At 45.1% G+C, this 21,195-nt stretch overlaps 1 protein-coding gene across 2 annotated transcripts in view; it reads right to left on the reverse strand.

Annotated features, from left to right (window-relative positions):
- Positions 1–21,195, reverse strand: part of PHC2 (polyhomeotic homolog 2) — a 47,532-nt gene that overhangs the window by 8,417 nt on the left and 17,920 nt on the right. The window contains exons 7-9 of one of the 2 annotated variants that reach the window (XM_036885329.2): positions 18,850–19,241; positions 18,415–18,580; positions 1,056–1,258 (exon numbers count right to left, since the gene is read on the reverse strand). In XM_036885329.2, the coding sequence (XP_036741224.1) occupies positions 1,056–1,258; positions 18,415–18,580; positions 18,850–19,241 (761 nt within the window). Of the gene's footprint in view, positions 1–1,055; positions 1,259–14,076; positions 14,367–18,414; positions 18,581–18,849; positions 19,242–21,195 lie in introns of those variants that run through there. The other variant, XM_036885328.2, reaches the window with a different exon arrangement.

Consider the following 21,195-nt stretch of genomic DNA (forward strand, 5'->3'; position numbering starts at 1 on the left):
CCCTTTGTTGCCTTTGTCTAGGCAGCTTGATGGCCAGATCACTAGGGCCATGCTGGGGTGCTATTTAATCTGCACTTACGGAGCAAGATCAGTTGGCTTCTGGTGTCTCTCCAGGAGGCCAAGGGAAGCACCCAGTCTAACAAGGGAGGGGATGTGACAAGGCGAGATCTACTTATGGCTAAGGTGCTCCAGGGGGAGTCCTCCAGAGGGAAGGAGGACCAGGCATTTTAGAAGGGTAGGTCCCCTGTTACAGTTAACTAAGCTTAGCGTCTTCTGCTGACTATTCAAATACTCATGGACCCAAAGAATGAGCAAGGGGCAGAGGGCATCCTGTGAGGATGGGATATCCCTACCAGTCAGGTGATTTTATCTCAAGAGAGGCTCGTGTGCACTTGGCTCTGGGCTTCTTCCACCTACAGAGTAGTCCCTCCCGCCTCACCCTTCCCCTCACACAGAGTCAGCTCTGGGTGCTCGGTCTATAAGCCATTTCCCCTTAGTCTTCTGCTTGAATTCAAAACATTTGACTGAAGTACCCCTCACTCCTTCACTCACCTCTCAAGGCTCTGGCCCAGAAAGGAAGCTTCAGGCTGCAACCCTGTTTGCTTTTTTTCATTTCAGACTTCTCTTGAGAATTCTGTTCTACACAGGTTCCTTTTGTCCTCTAACAGGCTAAAGTTTTGCCATTCAGAGGTGTCAGCATTTAAAACGGAATGAGGTCTCATCACTCAAAGCCCATCTCTTGCACCAAACACCCCAGTGTGAACCCACCTCTAACCAAGAGAGTCACACATCACCAGGCAGGGACACAGCTGAGTCTGTGTGTGGGAACTTATAACCAAGGGGTCCTCCCAGTTATTTCTAATCACTGACCCCTTCTGGACTTTAGAAAGACACTTAATACTATAAATGGCTTTGACATTCTTTTGGGGGAAAAAATTAGCAAGAAAAGAGCAAACTGTTCACATTTTTGGAAATTTTACATGGAAATGTAAAAATATTCTAATATACATCCAAAATATACTTAAAAAAAAAAGGGGAAAAGAAGTAGTCCGTACCGGGAAAGGCTCCGCCCCCTCCTGGATCACAAACCCTTCGATAACATGCGTCAGGATTTGGGGTTTCACAATGGCCTGTGGTGGTTTATTCTCACCATTCTGGGGGGCAGTGCCGGTGATGCTGGAGGCAGAGTTTCCGTTCCCTGAGGTCATGCCGGGGCTGCTGAGGTCGGTCAGTGCATGAACAATGCCCTGCCCTGTCTCTGTACAAGGGAAAAGTAGGAAAACACAAACAAGGGAGGTCAGAACCAGGTCCAAGCCAGTAGAAGGAGAGCAGGGACTCAACATCCATGGAGCCAAACAACACAAACCAAGCAGTCCCCTTCCTCGATGACCTATTTAAAGGTGGTACACCAAGTGTGGCATAATCAGCTCTGAGATAATGCAGCTAATCAGCTAGTGGGGTTTCTTAATTTCCCAGCTGTGCTCAGAACATTCAACCACATTAAAAAGACAAAAAATTCAGTCTTTAAGGAGTTAAGACCTTGGTCAATATTGATCTGGACAAACAAGGTAACATTAAATTCAAGGAGAAAATACATTTAAGGTGACATCTAAAGCCAGAACGAAAAGCTGAAACAGGTTTTGGGCTTGGGGTGTGATGGGGCATGGGGGAGAGAGGTTAAATGGACCTTTCATGAGGTTCCTTGGAGATAGATTTGAAGCATCTTGTGAAATGTCAAAGTTTTGAACTCCAGAAATTAATGCAGAGGGAATCCGAGGGCTGAGCCCTAGGTACACACTGTACGTCAGTAGATCTGACTATTCAGAGACTGGTTATCGGCGTCCGCATTAAGATACACACGCACTATATTTTTCCACCACGGAAGCCATCAGTAGAGCAGAGGTTTTCTATGCTATTTTTGCTGCTTCGGTGCTCTTACTCAAGCCACTTGTCCTGTTCTCAGCTCCGTATCGAATGTGATCCTCACCAGTCACAGACTCCTGCCCTCCATGGACAAATTTTCCTAAGTTTTCCTCTCCAGGGCCTGCTAGCCTTCCTCTGAAAGGCCCAACAGAGTGCTCCGCAAAGTGTGCTCCAGAGCCACACTGCAAAGGGGCCTCCTCTTCACTTCCAACAGCACCTCTCAGGAACTGCTTCCCTGTTTTAGAGGTGCAAGATCTCATCACCTCACTTTTGTAACTCTCTCTCTACCCCCATTTCCAGTGCCATTTTTCTACCACCACCAACTGTGTCAGCTGAGGTTGCCTTTAACCTGGAACTTCCTAAAAAAGAAAAAAAAGAAAAAGCCATGTCTTTATTGCAACAAGCCTATTGATATTAAGCATAGTACAGTGCGTGTGTGCACTCATGTTATATATTTTAAAATCATTTCAGTATGTTAGTTCAGTAATTTTTTGCATAAAATTCTACATGAAGATGGTCTTATTTCATGTTAAAGATGAAAAAATTCCACCATAGAATAGGAATTCAGTGTCTAATTATGTAGCATGGAGAAATATAGGTAAACTCATTTTAGAAAAGGTTTATAACTAGTTCATTTTCTTACTAGACCTAATGCTCAATAAACCAGGATAAATCTTTTTTGATAAAAAGAGTTGGCTATGACACATGACTTCAGTACTCAGACCCCCATAATTTCACTCTAATAAAACTTCAGAGCTGAATAGGAGTCATCTAAGAGATATGATTGATGAGATTTTTTTAAATTAATTTTTGTCTGAGTCACACCAGCAACTTAGAAAGATTCTCTTAAGGGTTTATAGCCATTTGAAAAAAAATTTTTTGACAGCTTATACTTTTCTGTAAAGATGGAAAAATTTCCCTTTGGAATTAATCTCTCCAAATTGTAAAGGTGTTTGGGAGCTGGAAAAAAAAAATCTTTCGTTAACTGTCACTGAATAATTAGAAGGACTGAGTTAATTACAAAATCAATCAAATTTCTCTGCTGTTAAATTTCAAATATTTAAGCCTACATTCACAATTACACTTCTAAATGTTATTAATGTTATGCTATTAAATAATAAATGTTATTAGGTATTATTAAAAATGTTATTTTTATAACATTTATATATATTATTAAAATAAATATTAAAAATAAAGCTTACCATGTAAGTTTATTTTTAGATGATGGTATTTTCTATTTCCTTCTAATTAGGGCCTAGTACAATATTCTCTGATTTCTCTTTTGAACTACAGATTATAGAATAACAAGATTAGAAAGTCTGGTTCAACCCCTTATCAGTGCCGCTGATGACAAGTAATTTTCTGGCATTTGTTTTGAGAACCTATAGTGACAAAGGAATTGACCACTCCTGAAGTAGTCTGCTCCCATCTTAGGCAGTTCAATTAAAAAGTTCTTCCTCTTAATGAGCCAAACATCTATCTTTTGCTTATTTCTACCCACTTACTCTGGTTCTGTTCCTTAAGACCACACAGAACAATGGGCAAAAACACAGGCTTAGACCTGGCTTAGATGCAGGGCTCCATCACTCAAGCAAATTAGGGGCAAGTCCCCACCTCTCTCTGAACCTCAGATTTTCTGGCTGTAAATGAGGACAATAATAATGCCTACCTGACAGTATTGCTATGAGGACTAATGGGTAACAGATATCAGCATGGGGCCAGCACACTAGGAAACGCTCAAGAAGTGCACTTGGTGTGACTCATGGCCCCACTATATCATCTCTCCTCCAGGCCAAACTCTCTCTGCTCTTCCAACTATTTCTTATATAAAAGGTTGCAAGTTCATAATCATCCTAGGTCTTCTTTGCCTACACCTTTCAAGGTCAGGTACCTAGTGAATACTAACATATCAAGTGTACTGATCTAAGATACCTTGTGAATATTTGTGTTTAGTTTTTCTTTTAAACAGTCACATGCCTGACTACCAGCACAGGTGGAGAGAAATGAGTGACTGCCCTGTTTTAGTTTATAATACCTCTACAGAATTAACCCATTCTTATCTGAATTCTGGGATCACTCCCATCTCCCACTTTTTGCTGATACTCATCACCCAACAGTTTCTGATACTTGTCTAATTTTATGGGATTTCCATCCTTGCTCAACTCTTCTCTTGACCCTTCCTGTCTCTCAGATTTCTGCCTATTAATGTACACTGCAAGATTGGGGGGAGGGGAGCAGAAGTGGATTACTCTTCATGTTGGATTCTTTCCTCATGCCAAATACAGTAGCAAACATCCATTCAACCAGTTCAGAGCCTACAGGGCCAATGCTAACTCTGGGGAGCAAAGACTTTTTGGAATCTATGTTTAAAAAAAGGTTCTTATTAAGCAAGAGAACAAATGAATTAATCCTTTCACCATACTAGACACTATCACTCTCCATTATAACTCTGGGGCAGGTCACAGGAGAGACAGAATAGAGGGACAGAAGGGAGTGTTTTATGAATATGCAAACGCTGGCAGCAATTTTGCTTTGCAGTCATCTTGTAGGGCAATACATCAGCATCTGCCTTAGCAACAAAGGAGTCTGGGCTATTTTTGGAATGACCAAACAAAATCTCATCCCCCTACCAAGCTCAGCACACCGAGATTAATTTAATCTGCTTCCCACTCTCCCAGACTGCTTTGCAACCTGCTTGCAGGAAAACAGCTTAATAGTGAAACTTGCAGAAACCTGCCCTGCTGGCCCTAAGGCCAGATAAAAGACAAAGACAAAGAACTACACTATCTTGGGAATTCTTCCTGAATTCTCTTGACTAGTCCTGAGGCTGTAAGTGCTACGGGGATTCCTAGAGGTTTAAAAGCCTTTTCTACAGAGCTAGGCACCTGAATTTGAAAGGCAGAGGCTGGGACACTGAGAGTACAAGAGGCTGCAGGAGCGAAGAGAAACCAAGCTTTAACTGGGTGGTGGTGGTGTGTGTGTGGTGTGTACGTGGGGTAGGGGGGAGAGTAGAGGGGTAGAATCTAGTCTGTAATTGAAGCTGACCATAAAAGGCCAAGTATTCGTATCAGAATGAACCCAACGGTACGTTCTGCTGGAGTTATTATGTATGTCTCAACCTCTAGGTTGCTTCTCAATTCTGGTCTCATTCATAGGTTTTGGCAGAAATACCCCTTACAAAGGCTGGATAAAATAGGAAGGACCACTCAGTGGCCATATTTGTGAAATTATCTGCTTTGGAGTTAGTCCCCTCCTCTAGGCAGAACAGGTTTCTCTAGGCAGCAGTTATGTCTTAGTTAGCTCTATATATTCAGGAGCTAACTCAGTGTTCCCTATGATAGCTATTTAATGTCCATTAAACTGCAATGTATGGAACCCATGGTCTCAATCTTCATAAACAGTACTGCCAACATAGAGAGTACAGGTTTCCCTAGTCTCAAAACAAGCAACTTGGCACCATCTGAGACTGTAACATTACTTTCTGACGCTGTAATGGTTTGAGAGCAGCGAGGCTGGTGCCTGCCTACAAGAATGGCATTTCTGGGTACCTAGCTATAAAGAAGAATAAGAGCTATTCCTTGGCCCATTTCTTCCTGTTAAAGAGGGGATTTCTTCAGTAGAAGGCAGTCAGCTCTAAAGGCTGGATGGAGCTCTGAATCCCCTGGCCCCTTTGAAACATTTATGCAGGCTCCAGGCATTTGGAAGGGCATGATGACACCTCCAGGCAGAGGCTGGGAGGTGCCTATAAAAATGGCCCCTTCCTCAGGGCCAGTCAGTAGGTGTCCAGAGGGGCTGAGCTACTCTAGTTGCTGAAGATGGAGGTCAGGCCAGCCCCAGCTATGCAAAATCTGGGCCCCTTCAGAACCAGCTCTGATGTTCGTTATGGGCACAGATAAGTAACACAAAAATCATCCGTCATGCTGGAATATGGTTTAGAATTAATATTTATTATGGGTATTTCAGATCCCTAACCATTCATTTTACTTCATTCTCTCTGCCCCTAAAACAAGTAGCCCCGAAGACCTGATTTCGGAGGAACTGGAGGGCAAGTAGACCTTCTGCATCCCACCTCAGCTTGGTCAATGGTTCATTTTCATTATCTCTAAACATGAGGAGAAAAAAGTACTTTTATTTACAAGACTTCCAACTACTACTGCTTGGCTGTAGCAGAAGTAGACAGAGCTAATGAAGTTAATAAAGAATTTAAGGAAGCAGAGTAGGTGATAATATGGATCATTTGCCTGCAGCAAATCCTGCTTGACAAATGGTAAAACAAGGTCGCTTATACAACACAGAGCGTTCTCTTCAGGCCTCTGGCTCCAAAGTCACGCTCACTGTGCCTAAGCTTAGCAGGCCCAGTCATGTGGCCAGGATGGGTGACAGCAGGGTTCCTAAAGAACTGCTTGCTCTAGAGGGAGCCTGAGAGAAGCACCTGCAAAGTGATGTCCAGGGAAACCGTATCCAGGAGGAGAGCAGCTGACGCAGGCTGCACCTGGCCTGAGAAGCAGGCAGCGGCACCGTGTGGTGAGAAGAGGTGAAACGCACGGTGGAAAAGTCTGCCGGCCACCCTTTACAATCCCTTCAGTTATATTTAGACCCCTAAAGAAATTAGTGCCACTCTGAAAGTGAGGGAGGTAAGATATTTCATATGCACCAATTTGCTGACATTTTTCTCTCTGTCCCCCGGAGGAAGGTAAGAAAGTGAAGTGGGGGGAAGAAGTGACGGGTGAGAGGGAGAGCAGGAGGGAGAGAGAGGGAGGGAGGGAGTTACAGAGGAGTGGCGGCTCTATCCTTGGACCCTAACAAGTCCACCAATTAGATTCATTTGGTTAACAGCTGTCTTTGAAATGCAAATAGTAATTCACACCTTGCTGTGAATCACTTGACTCAGATAAGCAGACAGCTTTCCTTCCAATTTAGGGACCAAGGAGAGGTGTGGTGGTGGTAGAGAGTGATAATTTTGGATCAGGGGCAGTAGATCACAGAGGATTAGAGTTAGAAGAGCCCTGAGCCTAACATCTTAATGTTCCAGATGAGAAGTGTGCATAGTTACAAGTGTGCATTTTAGAATCCAGGCGAGAGACGATGCCATCTATTTGGAAGACGGTATTTTCTAAAACTTGCACAAGAACTCCTACTGGTGGGACAAACTGTGGGCCGGTTCCCACCCTGTGTGCCCTGAGTACCAGAAGGCAAGAGGCACCAACGCCAAATGTTTGTAAGCTTCTCAATACTGCTAAGGACTGAGCTGTCAGACACACAGAAGTCCTTGCCTTGAGGACACAGAGCAGGCTGTGTGGCTCTCACACAGTTGCCATCACCATCCTGCTCTCCTCAGAGCACCTTCGTCCACTCTACAAACAAGAGCGGCTGTTCCGAAGGCCTCTCCCAAGAGGGGAAGAGGTGGCTGTGACAGGAGGATCCTTCTGGGGCACTCTGCTGAGCAAGGTGGTGAGTCTTTCTGTCACAAGAGGGCCAGACCCTAAGTCCACATCCAGGTTCCTGCTGTGGAGCTGGCAAGGGAGGTGGCTCCAGACCTGCCCTCAGTGTCACTGCCAAGATGACCTGTTGAGTCTCAGTTAAGCGGATTGGAGAGCAGACCTGCTTCTTGGATCTTAAGCATCTGGGCTGAGCAACTCTGGTTAAAGCATCTGTTGGGGGGGCCTCCTCCTCCTCTCTGGCAGCCATTACCATACAGCTGACTTTCATGCTGTCTCTGAGGACACAGGCAAAGAGAGCCACCCTTCTGACTCACCCACAATCCCCAGCTGAAGTGTACATAAGCTGAATTGTAAATAGCTGAATGTTTTCCAAGCTGCCACCCCTGGCTCCTAAGGAAGAAATCAATGGAGCGAACAGTCACCCGCCCCCGTGCAGTTCAGGACAACGGGAGCAAAGGGGGAATTCCAGACAGCTGCACGAACTGCTTCCAGCCCACAGGCAGAGTACTGCAACAGGTCCTCTGGCGACCTGATCAAACTCAGCAGCAGCACCTGCAGGACCAGAGCGTGACTTCCAACAGACAGGTCAATGTGCCTGGGAAAAAGAGCTAGCTCTGACTGCAGGGAGTCAGGGAGGGTTTTCAGAAACAGTTCTACTTAAATGGAGCCGGTCCTATGGTATTCAGTGCCGCGTCTGAAGGGCCCCAGGTATTCTCACATCACAGCTCTCCAGCAGACACTGATTTCAAAAGGCAAAATGTCTGGAACCAATAGGAAAGGCTCTAAACCAAGACATCAAGCTCACAGGGGATGAAAGAAGGAAGAACAGCAGAGTGGAAAGAGCACTGGCTCTGGGTCAAACCTGGGTTCATATTCTGGTTCCATCTTTGATTGCCTATGTAGCTTCACATACTTAGTACCTGCTCTGAGCCTTAGTTTCTCCAGCTATAAAAATGAGGATCATACTGTTTATCTTGCAAGGTTATAGTGATTAGAGCTTATATATGTTTTTGCACTGATTATATTTAGAAGTTGAGCTACATGGCAGTTAGGACTTTGGAATCTGAAAGACCCTAGGCTGAAATGCTAGTCTGAATCTAAGCATTTTGGCCTTAGTTTCCTCATCTGTAAAATGGGGTTCTTAAATCTGTCTCATATGGCTGGGTAAAGATTAAATAAGACAATGCAGGTACAATACAGAGGCACAGGCCTGACTTGGCCATGGGAGGGCTAACATTACTGAGACTTGAGACTCAGAAATCACTCTAATCTCACTCTCACTGAGCCTGGCCTGCTGTAGCCCCCGAGCTGAGCTATTCTTTCATTGGCCCAAACTCAGGTATCATTCATGTTCCTCAGATGCCTTGGTCTACTCAGGTGTCCTGTCCTTGTACTCTTGAGGTGAAATGTTACTTCCACCCTGACAACGACTGCAACATAACAGAAATGTGCCTGCACTTCAGGGCCGACCAAACGTCTCAATTCACCATCAACAGTGATTATCCAAAGGACAAGACAACCATCAGACCCCCTTTCTATTTAGTTCTTTCACCAAGAATCCCAGGGTATCAGGCAGACAGTACAGAAGAACCCCAGGAACCAGAAGAGAGAGAGCTATGGAACAAATAATGAACCTCTTTACCTAGAGAATAATAAATTTATGGAACTTGTAATGCCAGGAGATGGTTTAGCTTGTGAAAAGAAATTGGTTTAAAAGGCTGAAGATAAACTCATGGAAGATGGATCTGTAACATTTAAAAAAAAAACCTAGAAATGTTTAGGAAGTTCCCTCATTATTTTCAGGTTGACAACAAGGAAAGGCCATCATGGTGCCTGCTACATGCCTCATTTATTTATTTATCAACTGCAAGGGCACTAATATTCTTAGATAAATGGTGGCAAGGGGAGCCCACGGTTGTGGGGTGAGAAAGCTAAGCCTCAGTTTTCTTGCCTATATAATGGGGTACACAGTACCCTGCAAAACAAACCTCATGATAATTTCTGCTCTGGGAAAAACATTACCTCTTTCCTTCCTGTAGCCATTGTCTAAATTTTCAATCACCCTACTTTGCTACCAGTCAGCTGATAGAACAGATTAAAACTGATTAATGGAAGCTTGGAAACGTGGACTTAACCGACTTCTTAAAAAACAGTTATTTGATTCATGTTAATTATATTTGAATTTAATGTGTCATTTGCTTTGATTGTTTAAAAATCTCTTAATATAGCTGTGTGGATTTAGGCCACATATGGATGGTTTCAAATATGCTAAAGATATCAGTAACAAGGGATAATTACACAGCATTTGAGACATAATAGCCAAGCAACTAGAGCTTTAAAAATAACTCTCAACAGTCATGAACTCTCATTTTCTTGCCAACAGTCTCAATATTCAGTATCAGGGCTGTTCCTCCTAATCTACTGGGGGAGCTGGTTGTGACATGGCATCTAACAGTCATCTCTTCTTAAGAGAAACTATAATAAATTCAATCGCTAAAAAGACAATCATCCAATAAACATATTTACTTTAAACAAAGTCAAAATAACAAACGAACTCTCTTCAACATCTGTGTTCATCTTAAAACACTGGCAATCCCTGTTTAATAGCAATCATTTCTTTGGCAGATGTAGAAGGACTTATCTAAGCTAAAAAAATCATTTGGAAATTGAAAGAACAGGAAAGCACAATCTTTTTAACAAACCAGAAATAATTTGGAAGGGAAGTAAAAAAAAACAACTATTAAGTTTATTATGCTGGCCTAGATGGTCTTGCAATGAATCACACAGCACCAATTCATTATTTAAATTATATGCTATGTTTCTTAATATACTTATCTTCAAAAACTAACATTCTTAACTGTATAACTTTTGATTATAAAATAACCCATTTCTTGATCATGTCTATTACATTCTACTTTTGTTATTGACAGGGAAAAAAGCCCAGAAGCTGTAAGACTGTGTCTTGGGTGAACAATTGGTTATTTTCCTAACAATTCCCAAAAATGTCATAAAATTGAATTGAAGATGGTTTGCTTCTGAGTTTCCTTACAAGTAGCAAGTCAGTTTTCTGATGTAGCTAGTAATTCACATTAATTATGTTTGAAATTTTTAAATGAGCTAATGCTTAAAATGGAACGTGCATCTGTTGGACTCGTGAATAAGCAGTTACATTAAACAGCTACACTTTTTAATTTTTTAACAGAAAACAACCTTTTAAAGTGGTGACTCACATTGCTGTTTAAACCATGCCATAAAAACACTTAAAACATGAATCTACATATGTTCATACCTCGCCCTTGAGGGGTAGTCCAGCTTTGATTTCCACCAAACAAGGTGCTAAATCACCACAGAGAGTAATTTCTGTTACTGGCACAAAGGCCTCATGAGAGTAGATTGCATAAGGCGGCCAGTCCTCACCCTGTTTTTCCACGGGGGTGGAAAACACAAAAGCATCTCTCTACAACCACTTTTGTAGGATTCCTTCTAACCACAGAAAATCATCATCTTCATCTTCCAGTTGCAAAATGGCACATAACAAAGGGAAGAAAACAAAGTCATTTATGAAGACTCCTCACTTCTTTCTCTACTCTCACTTCTAGTTGATGCATCTTTTCGGAAGACAATCTTTTTGAGGATGGGATCAAATCTGTCTGGAGACTAAATGGCATTGAACAGCTGGGAGAATTTTAATATAAACTTGGACTGACTCCAGAGGAGGGGAAAAAAACCCTTGGGAAATATCATACTGACATGGAGCAGTAGACATGAAGCAGTATAACCAGAACTGGAACCACCATCCTATCCTCTAGTTTACTTAATTCAAATTTTATTTTGGCTTATTGATCTATGCTAGCTAAAAGCGGAGGACTTTGATGGGAAGTGGGTGAACTTAATTTGGCAAATGGTTACCAAAAAAAAGCCTAGCACTAGGAGGAAAGAGACTTAGAAGAATCAGGCAGTCAAGTTATCCTCTTTATATATTCACAGCAGGAAAAAACAGAAATAAGAAGACACAAACTCACAGGTAGAGATAGTTAATTCTGAGACTGCAGTTTTTTTTTTTTTTGTCTTAAACAAGAAAACATAGGGAGGGGACAGCCTATGTAAGAGCATGTTAAGACCAGAGGCAAGAACAGTTCAGTTTTGTGAGATCATCCATTTATTCCTCCTCTTAGTTTACTCTCACCCCCTCTGAAAGATCAGAACCAAGGGATCCAAAGTATCTGAGACAGGAAATGAGTAAGGCAGGAAAAAGGATGTGGTCTGAAAAAGGGTGGATTCTGGGGCTGAGCCAGAGCAAGTAACAGGCACAGGGTCATAGATGGGGGAGGGGGCCTTGGTAGCAGGAAGAGAAGTCTCAGGGTCAGTGAGTCAGACTGTTAAGTCAGTGACAGAGAAGGTATGCCTGGAAAAACCTACCACCATCTTCCTAAAAGGTTTTCCTACACTGAAATGGAGAGAAACAATGGCTGAAGATACCTACAGCTAGGAAAATCATTACCAGGACGTAAGGAAGAAGAGCTGAAGTTTCCTCCTTACTTTAAGGGAGGTATAAATCATATATATTGAGGGCACTTGACAAAGATAAATTAGAAATTAAGCCAGGACTTGGAAGAGAAGTGGAAAGGGCTGGGAGGTAAGTACATGATGAAACAGCAACATTTCATTTAGCATCTGTGTGACACACATCAGTAAAACAACAGCTAAAAAAAGACAGAAAGGGGTGAAAATAGGAGACTGCTCATGCAAATACAGGGACAACTGAGAAACAAGAAAGTGGACTAAGAAACTACCTACTTTCTCAAGATTAAGGCTGGAGAAAAAAGGCATCTATTCTTCCCAGGATGTATGGACAAGGCTGGAAACAAATCTTGGGTGAGCTGAGGCAAAACTCATGTGATGAAGAGTGCCTGGGAAGGGCAGGTGCCAAAAGAGCACCACTACCCATCTGCTGGACCTTCTGTGAAACAAGCCAGCCCTTGTGAATGAGCCAAACCAGAAGCTCTGGTTCTCGCTTTGCAGGAACTGGAATTTAGGCACAGAAACAGTAGGGAACAGTTTATCCGCTGATTAAAAAATGAGTATTTCCAAATATAGATTCAGATGTTGGGGACTATGTGGAAAAATCACTTATATATTCTCCATAGTGCCTCGGACAGTGCTTTACATGATACAGGAGCCTAATAAAGGTGTGTTAAATGCGAGTGAAACCAAAACTACTTAGCTGTCCAAGTCTCTCTTCTCCTATAACCTAAACAGTAAGATACTATCTTTCTATTCTAGAGTCAAAATGCTATGAAGCCCTTCATCCCTTGTGCTCTAAACCTAAGCCTGATCAATACATACTGCCACCTAAGCCTGGTAAAGAGACACTGCCGTAGGCCTGCTGCCCTGAAGTGGAATAAGTGGAGAGGGCAAGGTGGCAGAACTATGAGGAGCAAGAAGGGACTTCCTTGCCTCATTAGCCTTCAGACTCACCTAGAAATCCTGGCAGATCTAACATTTGGGCTGACTCAGGAGGGGAGAAGAATCCCAGGTGAATGATAATTGGATTACCCAGTTATGCCCCAGAGCCAAATGGCTGGAAAAGGCCAGGACATTGGGGTCTAGGAGTTAAAGTGGCATTATTTTCTAAACCAAAAATCAAGACACTTGGACTGATAGACAATGGGATGGAATATTTTAAATTGGGGCTGTCCTGGAAAATCAGGGCCATAGGGTGGATTTGGGTCGGTAGCTTATTTCACAATGAGGGATCCTCTGGGCCCAATATGCAAATAGGAGGGGATTAACGATCTAGGATGGGAGCTCTTTGAGGGGTAAAGCTGTCACTGATTTGTAAAGCAGGAAAAAGAATAAAACGTGTCTGTAGACAGCACAGGAAGGAGGTAAACATTCTAGGTATGGAGTAGGAAGGAACCAAAAATTGATCAGAAGTGGAGGTATGAAATCTCTTTAGGTGTCAAAGGCAGGGACGGGGGGGAGATGGTGAGGGCTGGGTTTGTGGGGGTATCACTGGCAGACTGGTACCCTACAATACAGGAGTCAGGGGCTAGAGTTCAGGTTGTAGCTTCACCATTAGTTTGCAATCTGCCCTTGAGCAAAGTATTTTCCCTCTGCAAACTTTAATTTAGAGAAATCTCACAAATCCCGATTTTAATATAAAGAATCAACAATATAGGATACCCTCATTTAGCAAGAGAAAGAACGCTCTTCTAAAAATGGAAGAGGACACAGAACAGCTTGTCCCTTTCCATCTAATTAAAAACCTCGTGAGACTGAACTAGATTAAAAACAAAACTCTAGAGAGCCGCAGGCCCTCCTAGGTAGTCCCCTACCAACAGGGCAGAGCGGGTGCCAGTAGCCTGGCCCCAAGGCGGACTGGCCACCCCCGGTAAATCGCCCGGAGGAGAACGGAGCCGGGGTGGGGGTAGTAGTGCGGGGACGCGGACACACGGAAGCGTCTGGCACGCCTAGGTTGACACCGCGGCTTCCGGGTGAGTGGAGACGGGCAGGGTCCCCGGCGAGGGCGGGAGGCGCAGGACACCTCCCAGGCGCCAAGAGGGCGAGCGTCGCGGGCTGGCACGGTCTGGCAGCCGAGTAGGCCCGGGCTGGGAGTGGCACCGGAGGGCGGTGCCCAGCTTCCAGTACGACGAGCGCGGGCCGCGGACCCCTTCCTGGCGAGAACCCCTCCCCCGCCAAGGGCACTGACCTGTCCAGGGCCCGGCTGGGCCTGGCCGGGCGGGGCCTACGCAGCCCCACGGCCGGGCGCCGCCTCGCGCGGGGTCCCGAGCCCGGGCGGGCCGCCTCCTCTCCGCCGGGAGCCTCCGAGCCGGGACCCGGGGCTGCCGCGGCACACCCGACCGCACCGGCCTGGCCGGCGTCAACAAAGGGCGGCGGGGGCGCGAGGCCGGGGCGGGGGCGCGGGCGGCGGCCGGATTGCGCGCGCGCGGCGGGCGCTCGAGGGCTGCTGCCGCCGCGGAGACAATGCGGCGCGTCCCGGCAGGGCTCCCGGGGCCGCCTCCGCCGGGGGCGGGGCAGGCGCGGGGCGGGGCCTGGCTCGCGTGGGCGGGGCCTGCGGGGGGCGGGGCGCCGGCGCGGAAGCTGGGCCGCGCGCTTCCTTTGTGCTGCCGCGCCGGCCTCGCCCGCCCCGCCGGAAGGCGCAGAGGCTCGCGGTGCGCGGGCGGGCCGGTCTCCAAATCTCGAGGCGAGCGTCTGGCCTCGCTGCGTCACAGGTCCCCGGTGGCGCTGTGGACTGTGACTCCTGCCTTGACCAATTGGAGGCAGTAATAATAACGACTACCAGTAATTGAGAGCTTAGTATGTGTCAAGCCTACACGCAAGCACTCCCACTTAGCGTTCACAATAACCCTACAAGTAATCATTATTCTCCCCACTGGGAACTGAGGATCGGGGAGGTTAAGTAATGACCAAAGTGGCCCAGTTACACCTCCATAAACGGGGATAATGTCTACTCCTCAGGCTTGCTGTGAAGGTTAACTGAGGACATTAACGCAGATAGCTGTGCCTGGCACACAGTTGGAGCCCAAGAAATGTTACTTTTCTTCCTAAACCACACTGGTTTAAACTAAATTTTCATGGCGAAGCACGTCCATTCGGTAGATAGGCTAGGAGCTGTGGGGGATACAAAAGGAATTGGTCTTTCCCACACACTTTTCTTCAGGCCTCATTCCTTTCTGTTTCCACATTTTACACGTATTTTGTATTCCCTGATTGTTTACTTCTCTCTCTCTTTTCCCCATTCTCTTTCTTTCCCCATTTTTCAAAATTTGAAGGCCTCCCTTCATTAATACTCATATGTCCTTCCCCTTTCTGCCTTCGCCTTTCTTATATTTTGTTTGTAAATGAAGGTGACATGGGATCAAATACCCAACTTCTCTCTATTCCCCAAACATGCCCACATTTCTCTGCCTGCCTACCTTTGTTTCTACTAGTCCCTCCTGGAATGCCCTTTCCCTAACTCTGCATGTCCAAGGAAGGTTCTTACCTGTCCTTCAGGTTTAGACTAAAAAACAGTGGTTGGCGGACTCGTTCTGTAAGGGACCAGATGTAAATACTTTAGACTTTGCAGGTCATACAGTCTCTGTTAAAAATATTCAACTCTGCTGCTCAACGGGAAAGCAACTGCAGACAATAAGCACATAAGTTAAGTGTGGCTATGTTTCAATAAAATTTTATTTATGGACACTGAAATTTTGGATTTTTCCCTCTCATGAAATATTCCTCTTCTGATTCTTAAAAAAATTTTTTTCTAATGTAAAATCCTTTATGTTGTGGGCTGTACAAAAACTGGTGAAATGATGGATTTGGCCCTTGGAATGGAGTTTGCCAGGCCCTGCTCTAGAATAATGTCACTCTCCTTGCAGTCTATCCTGATAATCTCTACTTGGTAGTAACTTTACCTTCTTAACTTTTAAAGCACTTGTAATCTTATATTTTACTTAATTATAATTATTTTTAATATGGCATTTATCACATTTTAGTTTTTCTTATTTTTTCTCATCTTTACCGCAGAACTTAAGCTCCCTTGAAGGGAGGGTACAGATTTCATTTCACCTCCCATCCCACTGCTTTGCATGGAGCAGGCATTCCAACATATACAGAATGGATAAATATTTAAGTCTTGAGTAGTTGGCAACTGTTTATACTATGCAAAGCCTACTTCTTGCATGAGATAAGACCTCAAGGGCAGGATGCTTCTTATGTGTATATCATCTTCATTAGATTTCAGAAAGATATTTAAGAGCTTTACAGGCAAAATGGATAAAGACAGGCAAATGTCGGTTCATTTAGGGGTTGTTGTATAACAAATACTTGAGCAAAGTAAGTTGATTATCACCAACCTGCAGTCAGAGTATGTGTCCTCATGAGGTCCTATTCAGTATTTCTATCAGCAAGTAGGTTAAAGGCAAAGAAAACATGCTATATAATTTACAGATGGCAAAGTTAAGCAGAGGAGTCAGCAAAATGAATTTAAAAATTCAGATATAAAACATTCCTGCTCCACCACTTATTCTGTCCCTCTGTTTTGTTATCTTTAAAGTAGGGATGATAAAACTTCCTACTTCAGAGAGTTGCTGTCAGGATGAAGTGAAGAAGTATCTGGAAAGCCCGGCAGAGAGGGCTCAGTAAATGTTAGCTATTAACTATTACCATTTTCTCACTAGGCTGGAACTATGGGCTAAATTCACAAGATAACATTTTACTAAGTCTAATTAATTATATTTTGGCTCAAAATATAAATAACACAAGTTTGAGACTGAGGAAACCTGGAATGATAGCAGTCCATGTAAAAGGAGACCTTGAAAACAAACACAGAAACAAAAACCAAACCCAGCCCTCTGGAATTCAGGTGACACACAGTGCTCTGTGAACAAATGGCACCATTCCCCTTGGTCCCCTGGGTTAAACTGGAGCCCCAGGTGCAGATTCCTGACGAAGGAAGGTGAGGGAGTTACACTCAGAGCCAGAGTCATATTGCTGCCCTTCTCATAGCTGTGTGACCTGGAGTCTCTTCAAGCTTTTGTTTCCACCTCTGAATAATGGGAATAGTAATATCTATCTCTCAGGGTTATCATGAGTGGGTAAAGGAAAACTGACAACAGTATGTGGCACATAGTAGGTATTCAACAAATTTTAGTTCCTTCCTACCATACCATTCAGATCCAGGAAACAGTCCTGCTCCTTATAAAGCTAGGTTCAGCTGCCAACCTATAGTGAGTGATTAGTGGCTTTTTATATTTGGAATTACTGTGCTTAATTTGGGGGATCACACTTTGTAAGAATTAATGGAAAGGTGGAATGTGGCTAGATAAGAATGACTAGAATGGTGGGAATGGGAAGTCTTGACATGTAATAAGTAAAATATGAAAAAAGTCTCAGATACTTAGCCTGGAGATTCTCTTTTTTTAATAGGAGGGAGCAGAAAGAGACATACTGTCTACAAACACCATAGGAGATGGACTCTTAAAATTAATGAGACAGAATCACAACTTGTGAGAGTTTAAGGAGACCAGGTTTTGGCTTCATTTGAAGAGCCACTTTCTGGTAACCAGAGCAATTCCACATTGCGTTCCAAAATGGTGAACCCCTCATTGCTGCAAGTGTGCCAAGGAAGCAGATGACCTCCTTTTATCTTTTAATTCTTCTAAGGTTCTTCCTCCATATTTTTTTGCTTCTCTTTTCCTTGATCCCACTCTCCATTTCTCACAGGACATTTATAATTTTTTCTCCCTACTCTCTCCCAAAGTACTTTTCTTCCCATTTCTCCTTCTTCAGTTTCCAAACTCTCTCTGGCTCTCCCCACCCCCACTCCCAGCGCCCATTTAGTGCAATGATTGGCACCGCCTGCCTGAGTTGAAGAGGGCCCATGGCTCAGGATGTCACTGAGGTCTGGGCCAAGACTGTTGCACACTGACAGAAGGGGAAGGAATGCAAATGGATGGCTGTGGAGGCAAAGGGACTGCTGTGATTCTCCCGCCATGGTAACAGGGCTAGCAGACTCCCAAAACCCAGGTCATGGAGAAGTCCACCTGTCCCTGGGCACTTACAGGCAGACAGATGGGAATCCCAGAGCTGAGCAGTTCCATAAGCTGAACTCCTGCATCCCCTTTGCAGCTTCTCTAGGCATTTCCTTTATCTTTGAGTGACAGCAGCCCTCTTGTCATATTTCCAATGTCAAGAACTCCCTCTCAAACCAATCAAAGCAGAGAATCAAGACAACTCAACACCTGCCTGAACACTCACCTTGGTATATGGATATGCAGATACACCTGACGGCAATGACACGTAGGCCTCAGAGTCTGCATCTAGAACTTCCAGTTCTCCTTTCTCTCTCTGTCCTTTGGGTCCCCTTTCTTTATCCTCAGTTCATCTGCTCATTTCCCGTCTCCTCCTACCCAGCTGCCTTGTTGTCTTGCGGAGCCTGCACTGTTATACCCGCCCATTCTAGATGGCCAGGGATGTGCCAGGGGATGGCAAGCAAGGCTGACTTTTTCCCCTCCCCCAAGGGTCCCTCTATGCTTCATACCGTGAGCCGGGGACTGCTGGATGTTAGGGCTCTTAGGTACAGGCAGGCCGCCAGGCATGGCAGTGATGATAGCTTGCTGGTGTGCTGACGGGCCAGACTGAGTCTCAGGCACGCTCTTCTCCTCAGGCACCACTTCCTTCCACTCATCCAGGGCGCACTGCTGGGCCTGTTAAGGGATGGGACAGAGATGGTCTTCTCATGAGTTGCCTCTACATTTGTGGACACTTCCCCTGTTTCTTGAGGAGTTTGGGTAGCAGGAAGGATTTTAAGATTCAGCCAGCCTCAAATTAGGGAGAGGCCCCTTTTCTTCCCTGGAACACCCAGAAAGGACTACAATACCCAGTCCAGACAGAAACATACCCAAATGGCAGCTGTGGGATTGCCCGAGCTGCGTCCTCCCGTTTTGTTCCCCAGACCTCGGGACCAGTTACTCACCACTGGTGAAGCAGGCTGTAGTTGTAAGATGACAGCTGAGGCATGCTGGATCCTGTGTTGAGGGGGGTGGGACAGGCCTTCCGGATATCCATTGTGAGGCCCAGCGTCTGGCGTGGGAGGGTGACACTGCTGAGTGCTGCCAGACTTGTGCAGATTGGCAGTGGGGCACTGGAGAGGCAGGGCAGATGTAACTGTGCCTAGTGGCATGGCATGGGCTTCGGGGCTGGGCTGCAAGGCCAAGCTCGGAGGGACTGAGGCGAGCTGGGGATGGGAAGGGGCTTGGAGCGCAGACCGTGATTGCTGTGGCTGCTGCTGCTGGATTACAAACTGGGGCTGCAGATGCTTTGAGGATGGCTGTGAGAGGAGCTGGTGCGGATGCAGCTGAGCGTAGGCTGAAGGGGAAAGACAGGTCAGGTGGCACGGCTTGACCTCAGCTTCTGCGGCATCCCCAACGGTGTCCCCTCCCACATCCACATCAAGGAGGCTTCCCAAATTGAAAGTCTCCTCATTTTCAGCTCTTTTATCTTTCACTTAGAGCCTGCACTGCTCACTGCCAGGGCCCACCTTTCTCTCTGTTTTGCTTTCTTCCCATGCTGAAACACTGGGCCTTTGGGCTGTCCCTCAAAGCCAAGTGCAGCCTTCTTTGTGAAGTCTTCCTTGACCATTTCAGCTGTTCAGAGAAGCACTGGATTCTATAGTGTGCCATGTTCTTTCCACTACATGCCCTTCACTCACTTTTGTCCATGTCTGCAATATGTGCAGCCTACCATTGCCCAATCCAGCTCTGTTTGGCTAGTTCCCATTCACCCTGCTGGCTCTGCCCAGGCTAGACCTCCTCTAGAAAGAGCCGACTGCACACTGTGGCCCCACACTCTGTTAGGAGGAGGCAGTCTAGGGCTGAACTACCAGATCCTTCTGTTACATACTGAGGGACTGCAGGCTTCTTCGTCCAAAAATTGGAAATAAAAATAGTTTCTGCCCAGAAAGTTGTCATAAGGATGAAATGAGAAAAAAACTGTGTGAATAAAATGAGAAAAAATAACATAATATGCATAGCACAGTGCTTGACACACAGTGAGGCTCAGTCATTTCTAGCTGTAATTCAAATTGCTGTCTCAATCCTGGTTTAGGTTCTCAAAGCATCCTGGGCTTACCTTGATCATGAGAGTATGCATTGCACTGTCTTACAATTGTTTCCCAGCTGTCTTCTCTTCCGGCCATGAACCCCCTGTGATTAGAACTATCCTGTATCTCTTTATCCAGAACTTCTCAGTGTCTGACATTAAATGGGTGCCAAGTGAAAAAATTTATTGTCTTGAACTAGAATTCATATGTTACATGTGCTGTTCATTTTCTTCCTCCATTTCAACCAGGCTGACTCTTTGAAGTGGGGAATCTTATACTTTTTAGTAATCCCTTCAGCATCTAGCTCATGCCATGTCTACAGTAGGGCTGCAGGATATTCAGCTCAAAGACTGACTGTCCTCACATTGCTCACTCTCTAGTACTATCTGGGCCAGCGTGGCATGAGGGCCACTCAGCCAAAACTGTCCTGGTTAAAAGTGGGCCTCTACAGAGGCTCCCACAGCTGGAGAGGCAGCAGGAAGAGGCTGTGTCAGGAAAACGCAGAGGGTCATAGCTGGAAGCTCACAAATAGATTCTACAACCAAGGGTCTCAGACAATAAGGATAAAGGCAAATTCTGGGTCCTGAGCTAACATTTTAAAAGGCCCCTATGCTACTTATAGGTGCTAAACAAGCAGATTTCAAAGGAGGGAGGTTCCTTTCTTGAATTTTGCCTATTTACACTCCAGTTTCCAACTATCTCACCATTGCCCAATATAGTTCCAAGAGGAATGGGAATGGGAAGGACAGGACAGAAATAAGAGGCATTAAGAAAAAGCAAAGTGGATGTTAGTGACTGACTGCTGTGGGCAGAGGGAGAGGGAACTTGGGCGGCCCACAAGGCTGTAGTCTGGGTAGCAGTGAATTACAGAGGAAGGCAATGCAGATGGCAAGGAAGTCTTAAGAGATATGTGTTGTCCTTGAGTTGATGGTGGAACATCCAGATGGAAACTGCTAGCAGGCATTTGGTGATTATAAGTTACCCCTCATCCCAACCTAAGCCTTACCTCCTAATTCCACCCAGAATAGCTCAAAACTTAACAGTCAGGCAAAGACTGTAATCATGCAAACTTGATAATCAGGAATTTTAAAAATGACCGTTGCTGAGGCACCTGAGAGATACTGCAGATGTCACACAGGTCTGTTAGGTTCCAGCAGCCAGAATGATCTGCAGGATGTGGGCATCATCACTGAAAACTCAAACATATAAAACTTCCCTGTC

This window comes from Manis pentadactyla, chromosome 4 (assembly GCF_030020395.1).
Source record: "Manis pentadactyla isolate mManPen7 chromosome 4, mManPen7.hap1, whole genome shotgun sequence".
Lineage (NCBI taxonomy): Eukaryota > Metazoa > Chordata > Mammalia > Pholidota > Manidae > Manis > Manis pentadactyla.